At 25.9% G+C, this 26,007-nt stretch overlaps 1 protein-coding gene across 2 annotated transcripts in view; it reads left to right on the forward strand.

Moving 5' to 3' along the window:
• LOC136079899 (uncharacterized) overlaps positions 1-26,007 on the forward strand; it is a 139,859-nt gene that overhangs the window by 11,959 nt on the left and 101,893 nt on the right. Inside the window, exon 2 of one of the 2 annotated variants that reach the window (XM_065796577.1) lies at positions 13,085-13,174. In XM_065796577.1, the coding sequence (XP_065652649.1) occupies positions 13,138-13,174 (37 nt within the window). In that variant the 5' untranslated portion in view covers positions 13,085-13,137. The remainder of the gene's footprint in view (positions 1-13,084; positions 13,175-26,007) is intronic. The other variant, XM_065796576.1, reaches the window with a different exon arrangement.

Consider the following 26,007-nt stretch of genomic DNA (forward strand, 5'->3'; position numbering starts at 1 on the left):
CTCTTTAATATGCAAAAACATGCAATCAGAATTATATACAATAAAAGCCGCTACACACCCTGCTAACGTTTATTTACAAAGTTAAATTTACTAAGTATCTACCAAATAAATATTTATCATCTAATTTTTATGTTCAAAATTAATAAAAGTATTATTCTAAAAACTTTTTATCGCCTATTCAAAACTTATAAAGAATAAATACTTAACTAGATATTCAAGTAACACCTATATACAACCCAAAAGTTATTTTGCGGCAACTGAGTTTTCAACTTCAATTAGAGGACCAACGGCATAGAATAAAATACTCACAACTGAACTTAAAACCTTTAACATGTTAAATGAATTTAAGGCTAAATTTAGACAGTTATTACTAAAAAAATGATCTACAACAAATTTAATTCTAAAAATGCAAAATATCTTTATGATTGATCTAAGAATTACATAAAAAGTATATTAATTTTTAAGTTTTAAGTTAAATGCACATTGTAACTTTACAAATTAATTTGAAAATGTTTAATATGTGTTGTTATTCTTTTTTTTTTTTTTTTCTTTTTTTTTTTTTTTTGATACTTAGACTTTGGTTTTGTGATCTGAAATTTTAATTAATAAAATTAATTATTATTATTTATAAAATAATGATAATAACTAATTCATGATTTTATAATAAACTAAAACTAAATTTTTCCGTGCTTCACGGAAGTTTCGCAATGGACATTTATTATGCGCAAGCGCATTACGTAAAAATAAATAGTGCATTCAAAACTGTTTTTTCACTAGCCTCGAAAACGGAGAAGTTAGAGGCATTTTCAATCTTTCATATATAGGATACTAAAATATTAAATCTCACTAATAAACTTTTTTTTTATTTCTTTACGCTTTTGTAATTGGGTAAATCAAAAGTAACAAAAATATGTCACGCCTGAAGCTTTAATTCACCTGTAAAGTTGACCGATAGTTCATTGCGGAATTTACTGCCATTCTTATTCCTTAATAAAACCTACAAAGATAGATTTTCGAAATATAGTATTATATATAATTGGAAAGAATAAAAGTTAAGCTATTATAAGTAACACAGTATTTTTACATCATTTTTTTACATCAAGATGTGCAGCTTAGAAGTTGGATAATATTTCGATATTTTTTTACTAATCGTAAAACAATATGGCTGACTTATTTCGACAACATCTAAAAGCAACTTTATACAAACATATGAAGTATATATATTTGACATAAACTATACAACTTTATTAATGAAAATCATTTTACTATACAGAAAATATAAAATTTATTATGCAGTTTTCTTTCTTTGAGGAATGATGGGCGGAATTAATGGAATTAATGACTTTGCCATTATGCTATTTCTTATGAAATGGTCTCTCATTATACTTTCTAATTTTTGTATGCCAGACATGCTCGACTATATTCTTTCGATATTATTAAATTCTGCATGAATACTCTCACCACCTTGTTCCCCATATAATCGAAGACCTAATACCCATGTGCTCAAAAATACTCCCATGTTGTTCTCTAACATATACATTTTGGGAGTTATCGATTCATTTGGCCAAGTGCTACGAAAAAACTTCATTAATTCACATACTGCTGTTTCTACCAAAAAAAACTTATCTAGTGAATGTAAATAAATAATTGCAAAATTTGTCTTTAAACAATATATATTAAATATTTCTTATATTAATTGATAAACTTACCAAAACTCTTGATTTTTTCTTCGATGAATAAATGACATGAGTTCATTTAATTGTGACACTTAAAATAGTTGTCAAACAAAATATTGAATTTTTGTTGTATGTCAATTGCCTCTACATGAATTGGATGTTCTTGATATTTTATATGATTAAAAACTACTTGGGGAATCGATAACTTTTTTATGTTATCAACCTAAAAAATAAAACAAAAGTCATTTAAGACATTTTTATAATAAAAGTTTTTATTATATGCATATGATTTATAGGCATATATACGTATTTGCATTGCAATATATTTATTAGAAATGTTAATTGGAAATGATAACTTAGTGTAGAAATTGTAAAAACCTGCATAACATACAAAAGAAGTTTTAGCAGATTTTATTTCATGAAAATTTAGATTTAGATTTTCATATCGTACCTTCAACATTTTATGAACATGATTTCCAATGAACGAGCAACTATAATATGCTTTATGTTGCACTCCACACAACTTTAAAACAAATTCAATTCCTTTTATTATTGGCCAATGGCATAATTAATCATCAATGGCATATTTTAACTGGCATATCTCTACCTGCTTTTCAACATATTTTTCAAATTTACTTGAGTCAAGGCGTTTATCATTTATTGCAAGAAATCCAGCTAGTTTAATATATATATATATATATATATATATAATATATATATATATATATATATATATATATATATATATATATATATATATATATATATATATATTATATGCATTAAAAGTTCAGCAACATTTTATACACACCTGTTCAATTGGTATATCAAACAATGGCTCATCAATTACATTATTGAGTTTCTTTGCATTTTTGATGTTGCCTCCGTCATTTTTGAATTGTTCATAATCTGATTTCAAAGTTTGAAACTTTCTTAAACTAATTTGTCGATTTCGATTTTTAGTATTCAATTGCATTTCACTTGATGTAATCTCACAGAATAAGCATCAATGACGACCTGTTAAATAAAATAGTTAATACATAATTTTTATGTTCTTATTATAAATAAGTTAGTTAATTTTTATAATTTTTGCAATTTTATTTTTGTAATTTAATTTAGAAACTTAAGACTGACCAGTTGCTCCTGCGATGCCATACATAGCACACAGAAATACATAATTACCAAATATAAACACACGCAAACTCTTTTCCTTAAAATTATAGTTTATTAAAATTGATTTAAAATGTTTTTAATTTCAAACAATTTTTTTATAAATCGAATGGCAAATAAATTTTCGAAATATTTAATTGTTAACCTCCATTTCATTGTTTGAGGCTGTCTAATTTCATCTATGTGTCTAGAGAGTCCAATTTTAAGGTTTGCTCTATAGCCTTTGGTCTCAAATATATTGAAAACTGTTGTATTATTCTGCGAATTAGGTTTAGAAACATTAGCTATCTGATAGCTCATTTTAATTTGGTGGTCCCCACCAACCTTTCATGTATTTCACTAGGATTTATCTTTTTATATGTTAGTTGGTTATATCTACAATAATAAAAAAGAAATTGTTTAATTATAAAACAATTGAATGAAAACATACAAATTTTTAAAATAAAATTTAAAATATTTTCAACTTACCTTTCTAATTCATCCATTAACTCGATTAAATGCGATTGTAAATCATTAATAAACGCTGTAGGAGTATCTTTTATTTCAAAAGTTTCCTTTTTATTTTTCAATTTAAACAGATATTCTTTGTTTTGAATAATCAAATCATCACCTGACCAATATTTTGAAACTTTTCGCTGATTAGAAAGTGATGGTAGTTTGACATTTTTTGTGTGGAAAAATCTGAAATAAAGATAACTATAAATAACGATATATGTGCATGTGCAGGGCGGATTAACATCCTCGGGTCTCGAAGTACTTACCTAATCATATTTTTCATCTTTTCCCAAGGTAAACCACAATCTGGTTTTAGTGATACAATATCTAATGACCCTATCTGAACTTGGGGAATGTTTGCTTTTTTCAGTATATTAATTTTATCACTTTTATTAAAAGAATTAAGCATAAGTTCTGCTTGATTTATTTTTGTTTTTTTTGCTGGTCCTGCATTTTCAATAAGTGATTGTTGTATTTAATTTTGACGCCTTTTAATAGTTTTCTGGCTTATACTATTTGAGGTTTTATAGATCTTTGGAGTCACTTTAAACTGTATAGCCTATTCAAGACTAATTATTCAACTATAAACTATTATTTAACCAAGTTTTTTTTTATATTCAATATTTTAATTTAAAATAAAAATAGCTTACCCGCGGACCACCTGAAAGGAGTTCAATGGAATATGATTTGTTTTTTGCCATTTTCAATTTTGCATAATGAGCAAATGCATAGTCGAACTCTTCTGGAATTTCACAATTCTTATTTATTTTATATATCTATGTAACTGTCAATGAAGGGCTAGACGATGGGGAACTATATTGTGATTTGTTTCTAACTTTGCATGTTTATTCATGTTCTTCTTGATAGCTTATATTTTTTGCAGTAAATTTTTCGTTGCATGTATCATTACAACACTTTATAACTAAATTCTCAAGTATAGTTTGCATTGACGTTGCTTTCAAGATACTACCAAGAGTTATATTAGAGCAACATATTGTGCATTTAGTTTCTGTTTCTAAATTTCCAATTATGTTTGGAAAAATGCATGTTGCACAAAACAAATATTGACAATTATTAAGTAATACAGGTTTATGTAACAATCATTTACAAATGTTTCATACACATAAATCTTTGTGTGGATCATCAGCTGCATCAATAAAATCATGGCATAAACAAGACAGTCCAGAAAAACTTTCCATTATTTTAAAAATTGATTCCCTTGTCCAAACAACTTTGTCATTTAATGGTGGTCTTCCACACTGCTTTTTTTTCTTCCTACCAGATTTTATCAAAAAACATATGCATCTTTCAATGAAGCAAGTTTGTGGCCATTGACTTAAACTGAAATAAGAGGTTCTTCCTCGCTGTTTGATATTTCTCAAGTTTGTGTAGCATTTCATAAGAGTTTTAGGTGGGTGGGTATCCATTCTGTCTTCTTCTAGCTCAGTGAAAAATTCCCAATTAATTCTAATCTTTATAGTTTTGGTGTTAATTGGGTCATTACCGATATAGTTTCCACATAGTCTGCACAGTTTCATAAGACATGATATGTGGTTAGTAGCAACAACAGTTGACATTTTTAGATTAGATACCGTACTTTTTTAATCCAACTGTTTGATAACTTAAAAAAATGGCTGGGTAATAAAATTGGTGTTTTCTAAAAGAATTTAGATAATAGTTTTAGAAACCGTTTAGTTCTTGCTTTAAAATTGAATTAAAAAAAGTTAAAGAGTATAGAAAAAAAAAAAAAATTTTTAAATAATACTTTTTATTAAAGCTCTTGAAAGTTTGGTAAAAAGCAATCGAATCAAACTTTTTTTTAATTATCTATAATATTTTGTCATTTTTCTATCTTATAAAACTTTACAACACTAAGAAAATCAAAATATAATAGCTTAAAAACGTGTTCCTATTTTCGGTATCTCAAAGTACAAATCAAAATTATTGTAAATATCAAGAGGAAAACAGAAAATCTCCGGAGACACATGCGCACTATAAATGTCTGCTAGGTATAAAGATTAAACGACCGTGATATTTAGAAGAATATGTTTAAGTAAATAACGCTTCTTGTTATTTTTTAACAACATGTTTTATTTATTTCTTTACCAATTTTACGTTTGCTTATTTATATTGTTAACGAAAGTGCTTATTTTTTAAAAAAAACTTTATATTTATAGAATTTATCAAGGGGCTTGACAATAAAACATATAAGTCTTCTTTTTGCCCCTGCCACGTATAGATCTTGGCATTAGCATACGTTGTGTATATATTACATGGAAAAACAAATGCCATCAATTACTTATGTGCGATGTTTTTCGCCTAAAAAGTTCCATTAAACACAATTTTTTGAAAACTTGACTTTAAGTTTTGCGATAAACTGCATAATAAACTTGCTTTTTATTTGACCGCAAGCGTTAATGGAGTTGAAGCTTTTATCTTAAATGATCTTCTCCAAAATTGGAGCAACATGAAATTTTTCATGTTAACATCTGTAAAAAACGCTATAGTTTTACACATTTCTGCGGTTGATCTTGTTTAAAACTGTAGAAATTCCCTGCAAAGACAACGTAGCAATTATCATTAAATGAATCGTTCTTGGAGGATAAAGTTCTTGGAAAAGTCTTACATCAATATTAGTGGAAATGCATTCAAGCTTGGGTTTTCAAACCGCTTTATATCCTTTAATGCAATCAGGTATAAAAATTACAGAATAGAGAACTTTCCAAATAATTCTGTAAACGTAAAGACACATTTAACATGCCTATAATTAAGTGGAATATAACTAAAAGATGCCAATCTTACAACCCATTGACAAAGAAGTGAGCCTTTGTATTCAATAAGAATATTCTATTATGACTTTTGATTGTAGATCACTACTTAAAAAAAAGTGAATTGGTTTCCGCCTTTAGGGATAGATGAATTGTTTGACATTTTTACTTTAATTCTGGCGATTTGAAAATATAGGATCACGTTTATGTGACGTCAGATGCCGTTACAACGCTAAAATTGTATTTTTTATAACGGTTTTTATTATATGATTTTGAATAATATGGTGGATGATTTATAAATGGCGTATATATATATACATATATATATATATATATATATATATATATATATATATATATATATATATATATATATATATATATATATATATGTATGTATATATATACATGTATATATATATATTTATATATATATATATTTATATATATATATATATATATATATATATATATATATATATATATATTTAAAAAGATAAGATTTAAAAATTTGTAGACATGCTATTTTGGGGGATCTTTGGGACCCAGGCCACGGCCTAGTTTCGCCTATTGGTAATTTTATTTATGGTTTTATTTGGTATTAGCTTTTTGGTTAATTCGGTTCTGTAGGTATATTTATCAAATATGTGTGTGTATATATATATATATATATATATATATATATATATATATATATATATATATATATATATATATATATATATATATATATATATATATATATATATATATATATATATATATATATATATATATATATATATATATATATATATATATATATATATATATATATATATATATATACACGAAGAGGAAAACCGGTGATGTCACAGTTTTTTCATTTTAAAAACACAAAAAAAGAAAGTTTTAAGAAGCTATTCTTAGTTTTATAATTTCTTTTTAGGTTTTAAATTTAAAATTATATATGTATATATATATATATATATATATATATATATATATATATATATATATATATATATATTTATATATATGTATATATATATATACATACATTCACTTAACAAAAATTTTTGTTAAATGATTTATATATATATATATATATATATATATATATATATTATATATATATATATATATATATATATATATATATATATATATATATATATATATATATATATATATATATATATATGAATATATATAATATACAAATGAAAAGTCTTTGATATAGATATAATTCATTTGAACTAAGATAACAATATATAAAAAACATATAAATATATGAAAGGCACTATTATAATATTAACGCATATACAAGTCACCAATAGTTTCTTTCAAAAAAGATGTTGTTTTTTTCATAGAGGGGACACGGAAGATGTTTTATGATTGATTTTCTTTCTGTTACAAAGTAATCAGGAACTTGTGGTTCTTTGAAGGAGATGATTCTTGGGTTTGTAGTATCAAAATCCTGACTAAAGTATTTAATATTCCAATTGTTATCTTTTTCTATATTTACAACTTGGCTTACAAAATGATATAGCGTCTTTTTTACTTCAAACCTTCCAACAACATAAGAACCCCCTGCTAATAAATATTCAGAGGTTGCAATCACTCCAGGATTACACATTCCTTTAGAGCAAAGAGAATCTAATTTGTAAGTGCTTTTATTTGAGTAGTTGTCAAACTTTTTTTGCATGTGTGCTTGTTTTTGATGGAAAAGCGAATCTTCAAGGTCATAATCATCATATAAATCACTCTTTTCAGTAAATAAATTTTTTTTTTTAACATTTCACTTTTTTCTTTCTGTATACCATCAGATTTCTTATCAGAAGCTTCTTCTAGGTCAATATACATCTTGGAGCTAGAAAGTATATCATAATCATTCATTTAAAAGAATTCAAATTTAATTTTGAATTTTTTCTTGTCTTTCTATATTTAAGGATTCATTAAGTTGAGTATTCCTTATTTTGACTAGCTTGTATTTTGATTGGAATTTAGAAGCAGAAGAATCTGTTGCAATATCTTTTAGTGAAAAAACTTTTTCCTGATGAAACCTTACCTTTTTTCCCACGCATTACTGCTCCAGGCTTTTTAGCAGAAGCTTGTCGAAGTTCTGCAAGACGTTCAAAAACTAATGGGGATACTAAGTTCTGAGAAGATTTAGATATGTCTGTCCTTAAAATCTTGTCAATAATTTTTTTTCTGTTTAATGGGTAGATACCAGATGTTTTGAACCCATTTACAGCAAACTCTTGTATGTGATTCATATTAGTCAAGAGATTAAGGAGCATTCTTGGAAAAACATTTTTTGGTTGAGATGTATGAAATCTTCCTTTACCAATTTTCCATTCAGTAATTATTTTTCTCCATGTTGATTTCATTGGTCCATAAACTGCAAGGTCAAGAGGCTGTAGCAAATGCGTACTATTAGGAGGTAAGAAGACCATCCTAATGTTATTAGTTTCACAAACTTCGATAACATCAATAGACAAATGGCATGCTAAATTATCACCTATAAGTAGTTTTGGTGTGTTGTTGTCAACATGTTTAAAGTAAGGTACTACTAATTTTTGCATCCAATATTTAAAACAGTTGCCATCAAACCAACCAGATTTTGTACGGTTATAGCTTGCACCAATTGGACCTCCAAGTATCCAAGTTTCCATTAGACGCTCAACTTTATACACTGTATATGGAGGAAGAAAAATACCATCAGCAGAACATGCAAACATTATAGACACAGATGACTTTGATGCATTTATACTTCTTTCAGCATGTTTAGTACCTTTCCGAAGTATCATTTGTTTTGACTTTGGGTCATCAGAAAGATTAGTTTCATCATAGTTTATTATGTTTTTTGGTTGAATATTTTTTATTGTATCTTCTAAGTTGTTAAAAAATCTATTAACAGAGTCACATGAAATTGCAGCACGCTTTCTACAAATATTTTGACATTCTCGATAAGACAAAACACTTTTATGTCGCTCTAAAAATGACCTTACCCAATCATCACCAGGCAAATTTTCATTAAAAAATGGGCAGTTTCTTCCAGATTTGTTAAGAAAACTTTGTACAAATAATTTGAAGTCTATTTTATCAAATGCATAGCCAAAATCACTAAAAATTGCAATGTATTGTGCAATTGACATCTCCTCGTCTAGTTACAATGAACTCTTTCGACCAACCACACTACTTTTGCGTAAACCACTAATATGACACCTTAAAGTTCTGTGTGGTATGTTTAGTAGCCTTGCCACACGTTTACAATGTTCTCCATCATTAACAAGTTGGATAGCTCTTTTAAGTTTACTATCTGTGTAAGTTTTGGACTGTTTTTGAGTTGATTTTATATAGTTTCTCACCATTTTCACAAATCTGTTATAAAAAAATGAAAAATATGAGCTAAAAACTCAAATTATTTGTATCTTTAAGTATTAATTTTATTATTAAAAATATTATAAGAATAAAAACCAGTATTTTCAAAAGGTGCTCATTTACCCCATATAAAAGTGCTCAATTACCCCACCTTACTTTAACACATATATTTTATGAATAATTTATTTATAAAACTTGAAAACTTTTACGAGTTTACTGCAATATATGAATGGTATGCTAAAAAATAATTCAAAATTCTAAGAAAGTTTTAACTACAAATGCTTACCCTTAGTGTTTCCAGTTAATAGTTTTTACGGGATTCTATGAATCTACACCGTGATATAATTAACTTGTTATTGGTTATTTATTTCCTTCCAAAAGAACTGTATTTAACAACTTATACTTTCTTTAAGTTACTTTATGTATTTTTAGCTTGAAAATGAACTAAGCATTATTAATAAATGTTTTATTTGTCTTTTAAAATGAATATGTTAACGGGTGCGCGATTACCCCGTGAAGTGCTCGATTACCCCACGCTACGGTACTTAAAAAAAGTAAAACACAAACAAATTTACATCACGGGAGACTATAACCTAAATCTTCTTAATGTTAAAACTGATAGCGATGTAAAACGTCTCTCAAACACTCTTTTTCAGTACAACATTATTCCCTTAATTAACAAACCTACTCGCGTAACTCTTCAAACCGAATCTCTCATTGATTATATTTTTACTAACAACTTTACAACATGCAACATTCAAAGCGGAATCATAAAAGGCGATAAAGCGACCACTTTCCAATCTTTTTCATTTCGGATTTTTTTAAAAAAGGAAAAAAAAGCAAAGTACAAAGGGAAGTAAAAAGGCAGGTTAATAAAATTAATATTGAGGCGTTTAGAAATTATTCACTCAAAGTAAACTGGAAACAACTCAATAATTGCAAAGATGTTAATATAGCTTATGATTTTTTTTACAATGAGTTCATTAATGCTTACAACAAAGCGTTTCCGATGAAGGAAATAAAAACTAAGCTTAAAAACCTGCAAAGTCCCTGGATTACAAAAGGGCTTATTAAATCTTCAAAGAAAAAACAAAGACTATATGAAAAATTCTTAAAAAATAAAACTTATCAAAACGAAAAAAACTATAAAATTTACAAAAACCTGTTTGAAAACCAGAATAAGAAAGCTAAAAATAACTATTTCTCAAAATCACTACAAAATAATATTGGTAATAACAAATAAACTTGGGATATAATAAAGGAAGTGATAGGAAAAAATAACAAGATCATGGTAATACTTTACCAAAATATGTATACACTGAAGATGAAAGAACAGTAATTAATGAGCGAAAAGTTATTGCAGAGAGTTTTAATAAATTTTTTATAAACGTCGGTCAAAACCTAGCAAATAAAATAACTGCCGGAAATAAAAATTTTAAATCATATATTAAAGAAGAGGACTGTGTGATGGATGAGCTTGAAGTATCTCCTGATGAACTTCGGTTTGCTTTTAATATGTTAAAAACAAAAAAAGCTCAGGTCTTGATGACATAAGCCCAAGGGTTGTTAAAGAAGTTTTTGATATTATTGAAAACCCCTTACTAATTATTTTTAATCTTTCATTTATTAATGGTGTTTTTGCTGACCTCTTAAAACTAGCAAGAGTAGTTCCAATTTTTAAAGACAGTGATATTTCTAAATTATCTAATTATAGACCCATCTCAATATTTCCATGTTTTTCTAAAATTCTAGAGAGAATAATGCATAATAGGCTATATAATTATTTTTTAAAAACATAAATTGCTTAATAATAATCAGTACGGATTTAGAAAAGGGCACTCGACAGAACATGCAGTAATTAAATTAGTTAGAGAAATTTTAAACGGATTTGAAAACAACCAATATACTCTTGGGGTTTTTATTGACTTCTCAAAGGCCTTCAATACAGTGGACCATACTATTCTTCTTTACAAACTCAGAAATTATGGTGTCAAAAATAATAATTATAAATGGTTTTTTTCCTATCTTAATAATCGCAAACAATGTGTATCTTATGGCAAAACCTGTACGAAACTAGAAAACATTTCTTGCGGAGTTCCACAGGGATCTATTCTAGGGCCTTTATTAATTATTATCTATATAAACGATATTTACTTATCTTCTAGTGTATTAAATTTCAATCTTTTTGCTGACGAAACTCAGGTTTTTTATACGCACTCAAACATTCAATCTTTATCACTATGAATCGTGAGCTTGACAACCTCAAAGAATGGTTGAAAGCCAACAAACGCTCTCTAATTAAAACTAAAAGCAAATATATTCTTTTTTCTAAATCCTCTAAATCTGAAACTTTGACCCTAAAACTCCCAAATATTTCAATAGAACAAACTAATTTCTAACGGACATTCTGCATTAAATTATTAGGCGTTTTACTTGACGAACAAATAAGTTGGAAAGACCACATTAATTTAATAGAAAATAAAATTTCAAAGAGTATTGGAATTATGTACAAGACAAGACATATGTTGGATAAAAACTGCTTAAAACTGATCTACCTTTCGTTTATCCATAGCTATATCAGTTATTGTAATATTGCGTGGGCCAGCATTTATCCATCAAAATTAAAGCGTATCTTAAATAAATAAAAACAAGCAAGCCGCCTTATATTAAATGCTAATAAATACACCAGTGCCAATCTACTGCTTAAAAAGCTTGGAGTGCCTAATGTTTATCAATTAAATATCTACAGTATTCTTTTATTCGTGTTTAGATTTAAATATCGTATGCTGCCAAATATTTTTGACGAACTTTTTGTTATTATTAATCATAAATATCAAACAAAGCATTCATTGCATAACTATCAGGTACCAAAAACCTTATTAAAACAGTCTAATTTCTCAATAGCATACCGAGGTCCACATTTGTGGAACTCATTCCTTCGAATTGAAAGTAAAACTTTAATTTCCCTTCAAACTTTCAAAGTTATTTTAAAAAAACAGTTACTTGATTATGACATATCTCAAATTCTATTTTATCATTAATACCTTCTTTTTCAATTCTTAACTTTTCTTTCGTTTGATTAAAGGTGAAACATACTTTTTTTTTTTTGCTTATTTATCTAAATTTGTATTTATTTCTTTTTTTTTTATAAATATATATTTTTATGATTGTATGAATATTTTTTTTTTATATATAAAAAAATGTAAAATGTTTATTTAAAAGTATTTATATTATTTTATTGATATTGTAAAAATTTATGATAGATTTATGTTAGTGTAAACGATACAACGGGGCTAGATGATAAGACTTTTGTCTTCTGCCTGCCCCGGTCATATCTTAACTCAAAATATTTTGTAAATAACTTATTATGAAAATGACGAAATAAACTATAAATAAAAAAAAAATATATATATATATATATATATATATATATATATATATATATATATATATATATATATACATTTATATGTATATATATATATATATATATATATATATATATATATATATATATATATATTACTTTAAAAAAATGTAAGATTCCGTATCATAATAAAAATAATATTAATAACATCATTTATTTTAATAATTTAATTATGTCTTAAGTTTTCAACTAGTTTATAGTTGTTGTCATAAATGTTTTGAGGTTGCACAACAAAATGGAAAAGTTACAGTGTAGCAGACGTACTAAAATAGGTATTTGTTTATACTACTTTCGTTTTTCCTTTTTTCTTTTGTTTGTTTGTTATTTTGATTTTTCTAATTATTTTATTTTAAAAATTTGAAAATTTTTAGATAGCGTTTTTTATCCTTAACAACAAATGCCACATTAATTTTTCCAACTGAATGTTTCATGATTTTTTCTTTCTTAATGTATTTACTTATTTTTTTTAGCCTGCCACTTAATTAATGCTGTTTTTTTTCTTCGCTACAATGTTGGAACTATTTTTAATAATGCATTTAATTAGTTTAACACTGATTAACTCTAAATCTGATGAGTAAAGTACCAGCCATAGGTGTTTATTGGAGCACTAATCTTTTAAGTAATAGATCTGCATTTTTTTTATGCTAAGGTTTTTAATCTATTGTGGATTTTTTGAGGTTTTGGTTTGCTAATGTTTACACTGGTTCTGTTCAGGATTGAATCAACTTAATTCTTGAAATAGTGAAGTCTAGATTTTAAGATTTTCTATCCGCTGTTCTATAATATTATAAGGGTTCTTTGATTTAATACCTTCACATTATGTTGTGGATTCAAATGGCTCATTTTCTTGATATTTATATAAAAAGCGTACGCAAAAAATTTTTTCGTTTTAATAAGTGGCAAACAAAAGTTAACAAATACGTTGTTAAAAACCGAATTCTTGAAACTGATTTAATATCTGCTTTATTTGACAGTTATGTAGTTTCAGTATTATGAGTGTGTTAATTTGTAAGCAAAAAGGAAATGCACAAAAAAAGGATGAGTTCTGGGGATTTGATTTGATCCATATTCTTTATAAAAAAATGGGAACTAACAAATTGTTGAGACAAATGGCAAAACCTAACTTGCTGATAGATAATGTTTTTTTATCAACTTTTTAAGCAGCTTTACAAATTTTAATTTAAAGTTCTACAAAGGTCTTGAATTTTACAACTATTTAGCTAATGGTTTAGTTCACATCGTTCTCCTAAAGCTCATTAACGGTATAAGATTTATTTATGTAGTTGCCTGTCGTCTATGACATGCCCTAAGCATATTTTCTAAATCCCAAATACAGTATGGTTTAGCGCTCAAAAAAATTGTGAAATTATAAATGCACATTGCATGTGTACGGAAGAGCAAAGTCTAATCTTATATTGAAGCAACATTTTATTTAACCTTAACTTCTGATTGCAAAGGTAATAATGGTGATGCATGTAAATTGCGTGTTTGGATATATTTTAAAAAAAGAAAAGAATATAATACAGCCTAAATTATTTAACAAAATAAGGCATACCCGCTTCATTTCTTCGTTTGCAAGAGATAGTGTAATATTTTGCATAACTCTGGAATACGGTTTTAAAAATAAATTGTTGCTAAACTAAATACAATTATATACTTTTTTTACATATATAAAATTTTAAAATGTTAAAGTATAATAAAATAATCCAGCTTAAATTTAAGTTGAATTACTTTATGAACAAAAAAAGTATAAGCTAGTTTATGATAAAAAGTTTGTACTAAAAAGTAATTAAAACTGTATCTATTAAAAAAGCATTTTGATGTTGAAATTTTTAACTGTTGATTGCTTAGAACATGCAGATGGTCATAACATCTGAGGGTATAATAAAATCCGCATGTTTTCATGAACACATAGAAGAAATTAAATATCCATTTAAATTTTCAAAAAAAATTGAACTGGACTGATGTAACTATCTTATCGATTATTTCAAATGGTTTGTTATTAAGCAATTATCTCTTTATGATCTCGTAGTTATGTCATTTAACGACATAACCACGATTAAATTTATTTAATCGTGGTTATGTCGTTAAATGAAATTTAACGTTTTTAAAAAAAAAAAATTATTAACTATGGTTATGACACCAAGTAATAATCTAAGATAATTACTGATATCAAACCATGAGAAACTATTGAAATCACATTGATCTCAGGTAAAAACCAAAAAAAACGAAATTCAAATTTATGTCAGAGAGTGAAATCATTTTGATGTAAATGTGATATCAAAACATTCTAATGACTTTATATCAAGTAACAATCTCATTATGAATTGAAAATGATGTCACAACCACAGTTAAGTGTGTTTAATTATGGTTTTATTAGCAGCATTAGGTCATACTGAGATAGTTATTAACGTATTATATAAGTATTATATAAGTATTAACGGGTTTTTTCCAGATATTACTCAACTGGCCAAAATAATACATTTGACTAAAAATAACTTCCGCATTTTAAGTAGATATTACATGCATTTCATCTTCTCTATAATATACAAAAAATACTTTATCATATTTTTGCTCAAGGTCTTTTTTTATCCACAAGTTGAAACGCGCATACCCAAAACTTGTTTGGTGTACACGAGTGTGAAAATTAACATTAATGCAAACGGGTGATTTCAATTTTCAAAGCTAAACCAAAAAAGAGTGAGAGTAAAAATAGTTATAAAATACCTATCATGCAATTTAAATACAAAGCAATAATGATAAAAAAACAGAACTTGCAACAAAATTCATATATCTAGCCAGTCTTCTATGATTTGTTTTCCAAGTTGCAGGTACTTGAATTGTTGTACTAATATCACAGCAGCGAATATTAAAACCGCACAAGTTTTACAAATATAAGATCGTTTATCAAGTATCAAAGCATTTGCCAAATACACTATGAATAAATTCTTCAATACATAATTTAAGCGTAAATTTATATTTTTACATATTAGAGAAGAAGTAGCCACGACCACATCTAAGCATAAATCCAAACTACTTTCACGCATTACATATCCCTGAAAGGTCATTAATTCATCACTAGCTAAGCGTTTGTCATCTTAAACATTTTGAATTCGTAGCATTTTTCTTTCGGCAATACAACGTTAGGATTAGATTTTTTTAAAGGAACATTTGGTTTTTTACTTCAATACATCATTAAAACATTAAACCCGAACTAAATTGGCTGAACATTGGCTAAATGTTTGTTAGCACACAAATAAAGCCACTTAACGTAGGGAATTTAGGGAATTTCTATAGCTGATTTAAATCTATTTTATTTAAAATGCATTGGATTCCTTAATATATTTTATTTTCAAAGTGGTTTCAACCACTTCTGAAGCTTATTTAGTTCCAAAGATATTCGTGTTTTAATATTTTCAATTCATATACATTTAATGAAATATTTCCTTAAAGTATCTTGTTAAACTTTTGGCACCGAAAAAAAAGACTTCATTTTTTTTTTTTTTTCTTGCGTAAAAAGTTGCGTTAACAATAAAATATATTATTAGAAATTTAATCATAAATCCAAATTATTTGAAAAATTCATAAATATAACTTTTTTTCAGGTTTATGAATACACATTAATAAATGGTCAACTAACTATAGAATATGCTTTAAAATTGTTTAACATAAGCTAAATTTTTAAATGTTAATATTTATAATTTGTTGAACGTAACAAAATAATAAGCGTAACAAAACTTTGAGGAGAATTATTAATTTAAAATAACCTTTATTATTAAATTATCAAGTGAATAACGTGGAAAAAAAAACAAGACGAAAACTTCACAGTATGTAAAAATTAAATCTAAATCTAAAATTTATCTTTACATAAATAAAATAAAATTTAGTCAACGATTTGTTAATAATTTCAGTATTATTATAGATTTAAAAAGAGATTTAACCGCTTATAGTCTACTGTTTCGACTAAGTTATTATTTTCAGCACCTATGATAATAAAAACTTTTTGAAAACATTGAATGAAAAACTCGTTGGATTTATATTTTGCGAAGTATTTGAACTCAAAAATTTCAAATTTCAAAATTTATTCAATATCGGTAAATTTACTGAAAAAAACTTTTTATTATCAAATTACAATCCAAACTTCAGAGTATATTCTGAAGTTTGATTTGCAGTTTTTTTTTTTTTTATATTTTTCTTGTTTTGATTCTAGCCTAAAGGAAATATAAGAGTAACCTAATGTTTAAAAAAACTAAATATAGTGGGCAGCTTTGATTTTTAGTATAATTTTAAAAAATTTGAGAGCCATATTTTAACAGTTCACACACACGCACACACACACACACACACACACACACGCACACACACAGTTATTTTGCATAAGCTTTTTTTTTGTTATTTTAATTTTTTTTTATTTTTTTTATTTTAATATTTATGATAATGTCCAGTAAAGCATATTGATAAAATTATTGATATATAATATAAAAACATCGTTAAATAAAACAATATTGGTACATATAAATATATCATATATGATTCATACCACTTATAAAGATAAAAACAACTGTACTCAAACGCAGTAAAAATTAATAACATTATAATAAAAGAAATAAGATAAATTTATAATATAACATAATTACAATCTTAAATTAAATAAAATTACCTCACAATCCAAGCTACAGAAAACAAGATCACCTTTTTCAAAATCAATTAATAAAGGAAATGACCATACTTCATCAGGTTCGTTATCATACTTAACAAGATATGTAGTTCGTCTACCCTTAAATTAATTTGTACCACTTGTGCACGTTACTAGGATACTTCAAGAGAATTATCTTCTCTAACACGATGTTGTATAGAATAACCTACAAAATCAGATGGATTGTTAACAAACTTTGATAAGGAATGTTTTTTTTGTTGCTCTTTTAATTCTTTTGTTCTTGCATCCTAAATTTTTTCCATTAATTCTTTTTTGTTGCTTTTAACAGCTGCATCAAGCATTATACGAGGCTTTAAATTATTACTTATATTATTTAAAGATTGTTTGTTTGGTGTTAAATTTGCTCAAATTACAATGAGAAGATTTTGATATAACTCCTCGGAAGACAAGTTTATTATTTTGCTACCTTCTATCTTTGTTTTACAAAAAAGTTTTTTGTCACATTCAACACCTAATATTACTCAATAACAATTTAGTTGAGAAAGGAGTACTTTTGCCTTTAATGACTCTCTTATATTGCAAACTGTATCCTCTGCTTCCTCTAAGATATCTATGCCCTTAAATTTAAATTTGTCAAGTCATTACAAGCTGCAACTTTTTTTTGTTGTTGCTTAATTTCTTCTCTATTTTTTTCTTTATGCTTTGCTAGAAGGTGCATAACTATATCTTTTTTAGGAGCGTCTGTTCTTTCATCGTCTTTGTTTTCCATTAATGTTGCTATAGTTCTTGAATATTTAAGTAATTGTTTTCTTTCTTCATATGTTTTATTATTTAGCCACTCTAATATTTGGTTCTGAGACCACATTATCAAAGCCTGGATGGTTTGAACATTTGCATTGGCTTTTGTGCAAACCATTAAGTCTAAAATAGCAAAGTCACTTACTAATGCTTTTTTAGTGACAAGGACATTAAATGCAGATTCAGAAACTGTTATATATGGATTCCAATATTTACCACCTGGTAACTGATCAGCGCGCTGACGCTCCAAAATAACAAGAATTGCATGGATAATAATTTCAAGTGAATGCACAGTTGAAAAATCAAACTTATCATACGGAGTGTATTAAAACAGTTTTGTGTAAACCTCATCTTGATAAAGAAGATTGGTATCCTTAAAATTTTTTCCAATTGCAAATACTAAAGAAGATGCATTCATACAAGAGACGAAAGTCTATTATTCAAACAAAGTAGGTAGGGGTTTAAAAATAAAATACTATCAAGTAATTCAATAGTTCGCTACATTGGACCAGTAAGTAGTTTGTCAATAATACCTGATGCACAAACTTCAGCTATGACTACAAGATTTGAGATATCTTAATGCTTGACCTAAATCGCTTTTAATAAATTATTAGTGTTAGGTCAAGCATTAAGAAATTCTGTTATAACACCCTTATGATAGTAAAGGGCAGCTGCATTTTAATATAAAATATTAAATGGAAAATAAATGGAACAAAAAAAGATATATTGTTACGGAAGGAAAAAAATGAATTAAACCATGATGCAGCACCAGCTTCCTCACTACCCCGTGAATGAAATGTCGTACATGTGGTACAAACTAACCTTATAGCACCACATTCGTTACCACTAAAAGCAAAAACAGTTTCAAATCATTTTGGAACAGAATTTTTTTAAAAGAATACAAAACCTTACTAGTTTGAGATGCAAAATTAGCAAGCAAATAGAGTTTACAGAAAAAATTACTGATGTCCTTTATATTGTCTTTGACATTTGGAGAAAGCAATTTCCAGTTACTAATTGCAATCGTGAAAAGATTTTGTCCTTAATTTTTAACTGTGAGTTAAAAAGAGGATTAACAAAATAAAGATCAGACGTTGATTTAATCGATGCTATTAACTTAGCAAAATTAATTTCTTTTTCAGTAGATGAGTTGCTAACGACATCACTAATGTCATCGACTATGTTAGTAAAATTGTGCAAGACGGTTGCTGCTTCTTTGCCCACCACTTCTGACTTTCTAAATTATAAATTTTTCTCACTAGTTATAGTAATTTGAAAGTTTTGATAATACTTATGGTATTTCTGAGTACCATCACCATGCAAACAATTGCCTATATTAGAGTTTTTGTTTGTCAAATTATTTTCAAGCATTGGTTCCGCAACTTGAAATTTACCAAAATTAAAGATTCCTGCATTAACCTACATTTTCCAACAGCTGCTGATAGTCTAGTTATGTTTTTTTTAGCTATTTTGTTTAATGCTACTTTTATAACTTCGTTGACACTATTCATACTCACGGTCATTGATAAAAGTTTCATGATAGTTTCTTGAATGTTATCACTGTATCTACCATCTTCAAATGTTATTACATCCTCACCATCCAACTAAGAAACCAATTTTTGAAGTTCTTGATTCTCTTCTTTTAAAATGTTTGTCTTAATATATAACGAAACACCTTCCTTCTATAAACGTATAACACCTTTTGATGTTGTAGCCATTAGTATAGTTGGTTTTATTTTGCAAAATAATTTTTAACTACTCATTTTTTATTAACAGCTTTATATTCTCGTTTTTTAATTTAGAAAAGTTTATATCAGAATTTCAAGAATAAATGTAAATCTGTTATTTTATTTGTTAGTTGTGATATTTTATATTTTGTTTCATTTTTTAACGAATTTAGTTCATTCTTTTTTATTTCAAGCTGAGTATCACGATATTTATTTTTTAAATAAATTTCTTATATTAAATGATTTACTTTTTTGACTTTAATAGCTCTAATTTGTTTTCAATAATATTAAGCGTCTCTTCACAATAACGCTTTTTAATAAAGTTCAAATCAGATTGAATTAGAGAGTTTTTTGAAATAAGTAATATTAGATTGTTTGACATATCTTCAAAATCTCTTAGATGCGTAAAATAATCCATTTTTAAATTCAACATAGATTCTATTTTCCTTTTTAAAATTTTGTTTTCTTTTTTAATCATTTTGTTTTCGCTAATTAGTATTTTTTCTTTAGGAATTTCAGATGCATTTACTATTTTATCAGAAAAATTTGGCTCAGGTGGAAAAAAAGCCTAACCTAATAACAATGCTAATTTGTTACGTAAATAAATATATATATATATATATATATATATATATATAAATAAATATATATATATATATATAAATATATATATATATATATATATATATATATATATATAAATATATATATATATATATGTATATATATATATATATATGTATATATATATATACATTTATATATATATATATGTATATATATGTATATATATATATGTATATATATATATATATATATATATATATATATATATATATATATATATATATATACCCAGCGGGCACGGGTACGTTCATTGTACATGCATTGTACGTCCGGACGGAACGTACCATTTTAGATCAATTTTGGTTTAGATTGGAAATACTGAATGACGTCCAAACCTGAACATACAGTGTATATTCTGATTGGACTTTTATTTTCGGTCCAAAATGGACATACATTTTAAGTACAATTTTGGTTCATATTGGAAATACTGACAGACTTTTAAATGAGAACGTGCAATGAACTATCTTTTAGACTTATATCCAATAAGATTGTTTATTGCACGTTTTCGTATATATGAAGAAAAAACAGATTTTGAGCCTTTTTGGAACAAAAATGTCCAAAGTCAAATTTAACCATTCTTGTATTATACTTTATTTATTATATTTGTAATGTATTATATTTTCGGGTGAAGAACCTTACTTGACTTTGTACTTTTTCTTTTTCTTGACTTATGTAAAATAACTGACACAAAAAAAAAAAAAAAAAACAATTCATGTGGGATCATAAAGATTAATTATGAAAAAAATCTTCCTCTTCAATAGCTTTACCACCACCACCATCTTTTCTGTCACGATCACGTTTCAGAATATTGCAAATGGAATGGTGCACTTTATGCATAGTATACTTTGTCATAGAATATAAAATATAAAACTACTACATACTAACTGATCATAAACAAGTAATATATTAATAACGACATACAACTTTTCTTCAAGATAAGAACAAATTAACTTGCCTTATAATTTAAGACATCAAATATATCCAAAGAAAGGAGCATATCTTTTAAATATCTTTTAACTTTATTAAATAGTTAATACTCTTTCAAAATTAAATAGACTCTTTTTAATAATAAAAACATTTTAAAATCTGAAAACAACGTTCCTGTAATTACTCTTATGATGTTTGTTTTCTTGAAGGCTTTCTTGTGTTCACCTTCCATGTTGTAACAAGCCATCAACTTTTTGGTCATGATCCTATTATAACATCTTTGTTTTAACATAAATTTTCTTACTGCATTGGGATAATTTGTATTAAAACCTGTTTTTTTTTGTTTTATTTTTAAAAAAATGTTAAAATACTGCTATAGTAAACTTTTTAAAGGCGAAAAAATAATTTTACATAGCTAAAATTTTAAAGTAGGTATTATCAACTAAGGTTTTAAAGAACAATATTTAACAAACTTAAAATAATAGGAGAGCTTTGACATTTGCATGGCATGAACTGCCAACTATTGTTAATTGTCTTTTCTTAAATCAATATGATATATTATCATAATATATATTATTATATATTAGAACTTTCTCATATATATATATATGTATATATATATATATATATATATATATATATATATATATATATATATATATATATATATATATATATATATATATATATATATATATATATATATATATGTATATATATATATATATATATATATATATATACATATATATATATATATATATATATATATATATATATATATATATATATATATATATATATATATTTATATATATATATATATATATACATATATACATACATACATATATACATTATTACTTACTAGAAGCTCATATTTTACTACATCAGAAAGTTCAGTATCAAACATTTCAAATACTTCTAAATTATCAAATTTTTTTACATGATATAAAGAATGTTCCGGTTCATAGTGTGCCCCAATCTTAGGCTGTTCTTCAAGAATTTGTGTGAGCAAATGAATTACTTTGTATTGGAATTCTGAAAATAAACATCAAATTGTCATACAGATGTTTATTATGTTAATATTAATCACATAAATATCATAAAAACTATCATTTCTGACAAATATTATCATTGAATCTAGAAATACTAAGGAAATATTAAAATGTTTGGCTATAAATGCATATCAGAAGAGTCTCTTTTGCCAATAAAAAAATTATTATCGTACTGTAACTATTCACGAGTGCTTGTCATTAGTCACGAGTGCTTGTCATAAATATTCACGAGTGCTTGTAATTTGTTTAAATATTTTATGTTCCTAACATTTTTATCTTTCCATATAAAATAGTAATTAAATAAGGTTGAATAGAAGCAATTTAACAATAAAACAACTAACAACTTAATGGCTTATTTTTATGTAATTATTTACAACAACTCTTTTGCTTATTAGATTTTTTTCAAAAATGAAATAAAATTAAAAAATTAAAAATGAAAACTAACTAGCGTTATGAAGAGAAAATTTAAACATGGAGATTTTCAGAGAGACTGTACACTTTAGTGGAGACTAAAATGTACAGTCTCTCTGTACACTTTAGTCTGCACCAAAGCGTACTTTAGATACAGCAGGTGATGTAAAGTTAGGACAAGAGCTTAAAGAAAAAGGCATCAAAACTGCTTCTGTAGAGGTAGTATTTAAAGCAAAAGATTTTATTGCTGGTTGAGTGGAACCTGAAGCAAGTTTTGAAATAGCAAGACATTGTGAAGCTTCAGGATTTTGTACAGGAAATAATATTGGAGCTTTTTCCATTTACTAAATGCAGCTTCATGAACTTTTTCAGTTCCAGAACTTGCACCTTTAAATGTATGGGCAGATATATTAAAATGAGATCATGACCTAGCTCTGTTTAAAGTAGACTTTTTAGGACATGAGGCTAAATAAAGAAAAATGTATACAAATCTTAAATATATATATATCTAAATAAATGTATGTGCTTGTTGCGCATATAAACAAAGAAATTACAACTAAGCATGGTATTTAATTTAAAAATGAAAATAGTGCAAACTATATAAATCAATTAAGCAATAGAGCATACAGCCATACTGCTCTACACCAAGACATATTTATTTTACTATAATAGAAGCTATAATATCATAATTATATCATAATAAAAAAAAATATAAAAGATTTCTAGACATAAAAAATTTTATATTATAATATAAACAAATATAAAAGAGTTCTAGGCATAAAAGGAAGTTTTTCTCCCAATTATTTACATATATATATATATATATATATATATTTTTTCTTTATATATATATAATAATCGTTATTAAATAATAAAAGAACGCGGTAACTCGTAGAAGACCATACGGTCTTGTCGTCAAGTACCGCTAAGAAATGATCGTGTTAAAATTTATAAGATATTTACAAGATAAAAAATAACTTAACGAAGTAAGAAACTTAAAATATTCCGTTACAAATACAAGATACATTATTAAATATTACAGTTGTTAATGATGCATATATAATTTTTATAAATCAATAGTTAAATAGGGGGTAAAAAGGAAGATCACTAAAAAAAAAATATCAAAAGTACATTGTTACATCTTCGATTGTAAAAATGAGTTCTTTAAGCTTTCGTTAAAAAGAAAAGTAGTTACTTTGATGAATAAAATCCTTAGTAAAATTTTTTTATTTCATTATTTTATTTTATTTCATTACTATTTTATTTCATAACAATGGTCCGCAATAATCAATACAAAATTTAAAAAAATTTGTTTGAAAAATGGGCTGCTTAACAAAATTATCATTCCGCAAAATGAATTTATTTTTATCTTTCGATGAATACAAATTATGGAAAGTAATAGGAGATGAATTGGTTTTACATTTAAACATAAAACAAAGAATATTAAAAATGTTAAGCTCATATATATTAAAAACTTTCATTTCAAATAATAGAGGCTTGGCATGAGTATAACGGTCTTTAAAATATATAAGACGTGCTACATGCTTCTGCTGACAATAAAGAGGTTTAAGTTTAATTTTCTTTACACTACCCCAAGCAATGTTTGCATAGTTTATGTGACAATGAATAAATGAGTGATATAAAAAACTTGTATAAATGAGTGGTATAAATCATTAATAAAAATAAGGAAAAGATGAGGTCCTAATATGGATCCTTGAGGAACTCCACATGCAATATTTAACAAATTTGATGATAATGTTTCATCGGTGTAAACAAATTGTTTGCGATTACTTAAATAACTTTTTAACAATTTTAAAACGTTGCCTGTTATACCACAACATTTTAATTTTTTAGCAAGAGTTTTATGATTAATGGTATCAAACGCTTTCGCTAAATCAATAAATACTCCCAATGTGAATTTAGAATTATTAAATGAGTCTGATATTTTTCTTGTAAGCTGAATAATTGCATGCTCTGTTGAATTATTTTTTTTAAATCCATATTGCATGTTATATAATAATTTGTTTGATAAAAGGTGATTGTATATTCTGTTGTACAAATTTCTTTCTAAAATTTTAAAAAAAACAGAGAGGATAGAAATTGGACAATAGTGTTTAACATTAGTTTTTTCTCCTTCTTTAAATATAGGAATATTTTTTGCTATTTTTAAATCATCAGGAAAAACTCCCTGATTAATAAAGCGTTTAAAAATTTGGAAAAGTATGTCTTTTAAAACGTCAAAACAGTTTATAATAACATTCCCATTGACATCATGTGGACCAACTGATTTATTTGACTTTAACAATTTATAAGCACTTTCAAACTCTTCAAAAGACAAATGAAAAAAATTTAGATACGAGTTTAGAGGCTCATATGTTGCCTTAAATGAGTTTTAGGGTTTGAAGTTTTTTCGGCTAGGTTTTGTCCTACAGATACAAAATATTTATTAAATTCGGAAGCAATTGTTTTTTGATCAAGAATAATATTAAAATCAACTTTAATAACTGAGGGCAAAGATTGCGATGTTTTTTTTGTGTTACCCGTAATTTCGTTTATTAGTTGCCAAGTGCGTTTAGAGTTTAATTTGTATTTTTCAAGTAAGTTAGTGTAGTATATTAGTTTTGAATTTTTCCTAAGGCGTTCAAATAGTCTTACGTAATTTTTATAATTGGTCTTACTCTCAGTTGTTTTTAATTTTAAATATTTAATATAAAGTTTTTGTTTAATTTTAGATGATTTTAGAATACCTTTAGTAATCCATGGCGATTTAAATTTTTTATGTTTGTAATTAATTTCTACTTTGGGAAAATTGATGTCATAAATTTCATAAAAAATTTTAAAAAAAGATTTGTATATTAAATTAATGTCTTCAGAAAAGTTAATAATGTCCCAATTAACTA

Source organism: Hydra vulgaris, chromosome 04 (genome assembly GCF_038396675.1).
Source record: "Hydra vulgaris chromosome 04, alternate assembly HydraT2T_AEP".
Classification (NCBI taxonomy): Eukaryota; Metazoa; Cnidaria; class Hydrozoa; order Anthoathecata; family Hydridae; genus Hydra; species Hydra vulgaris.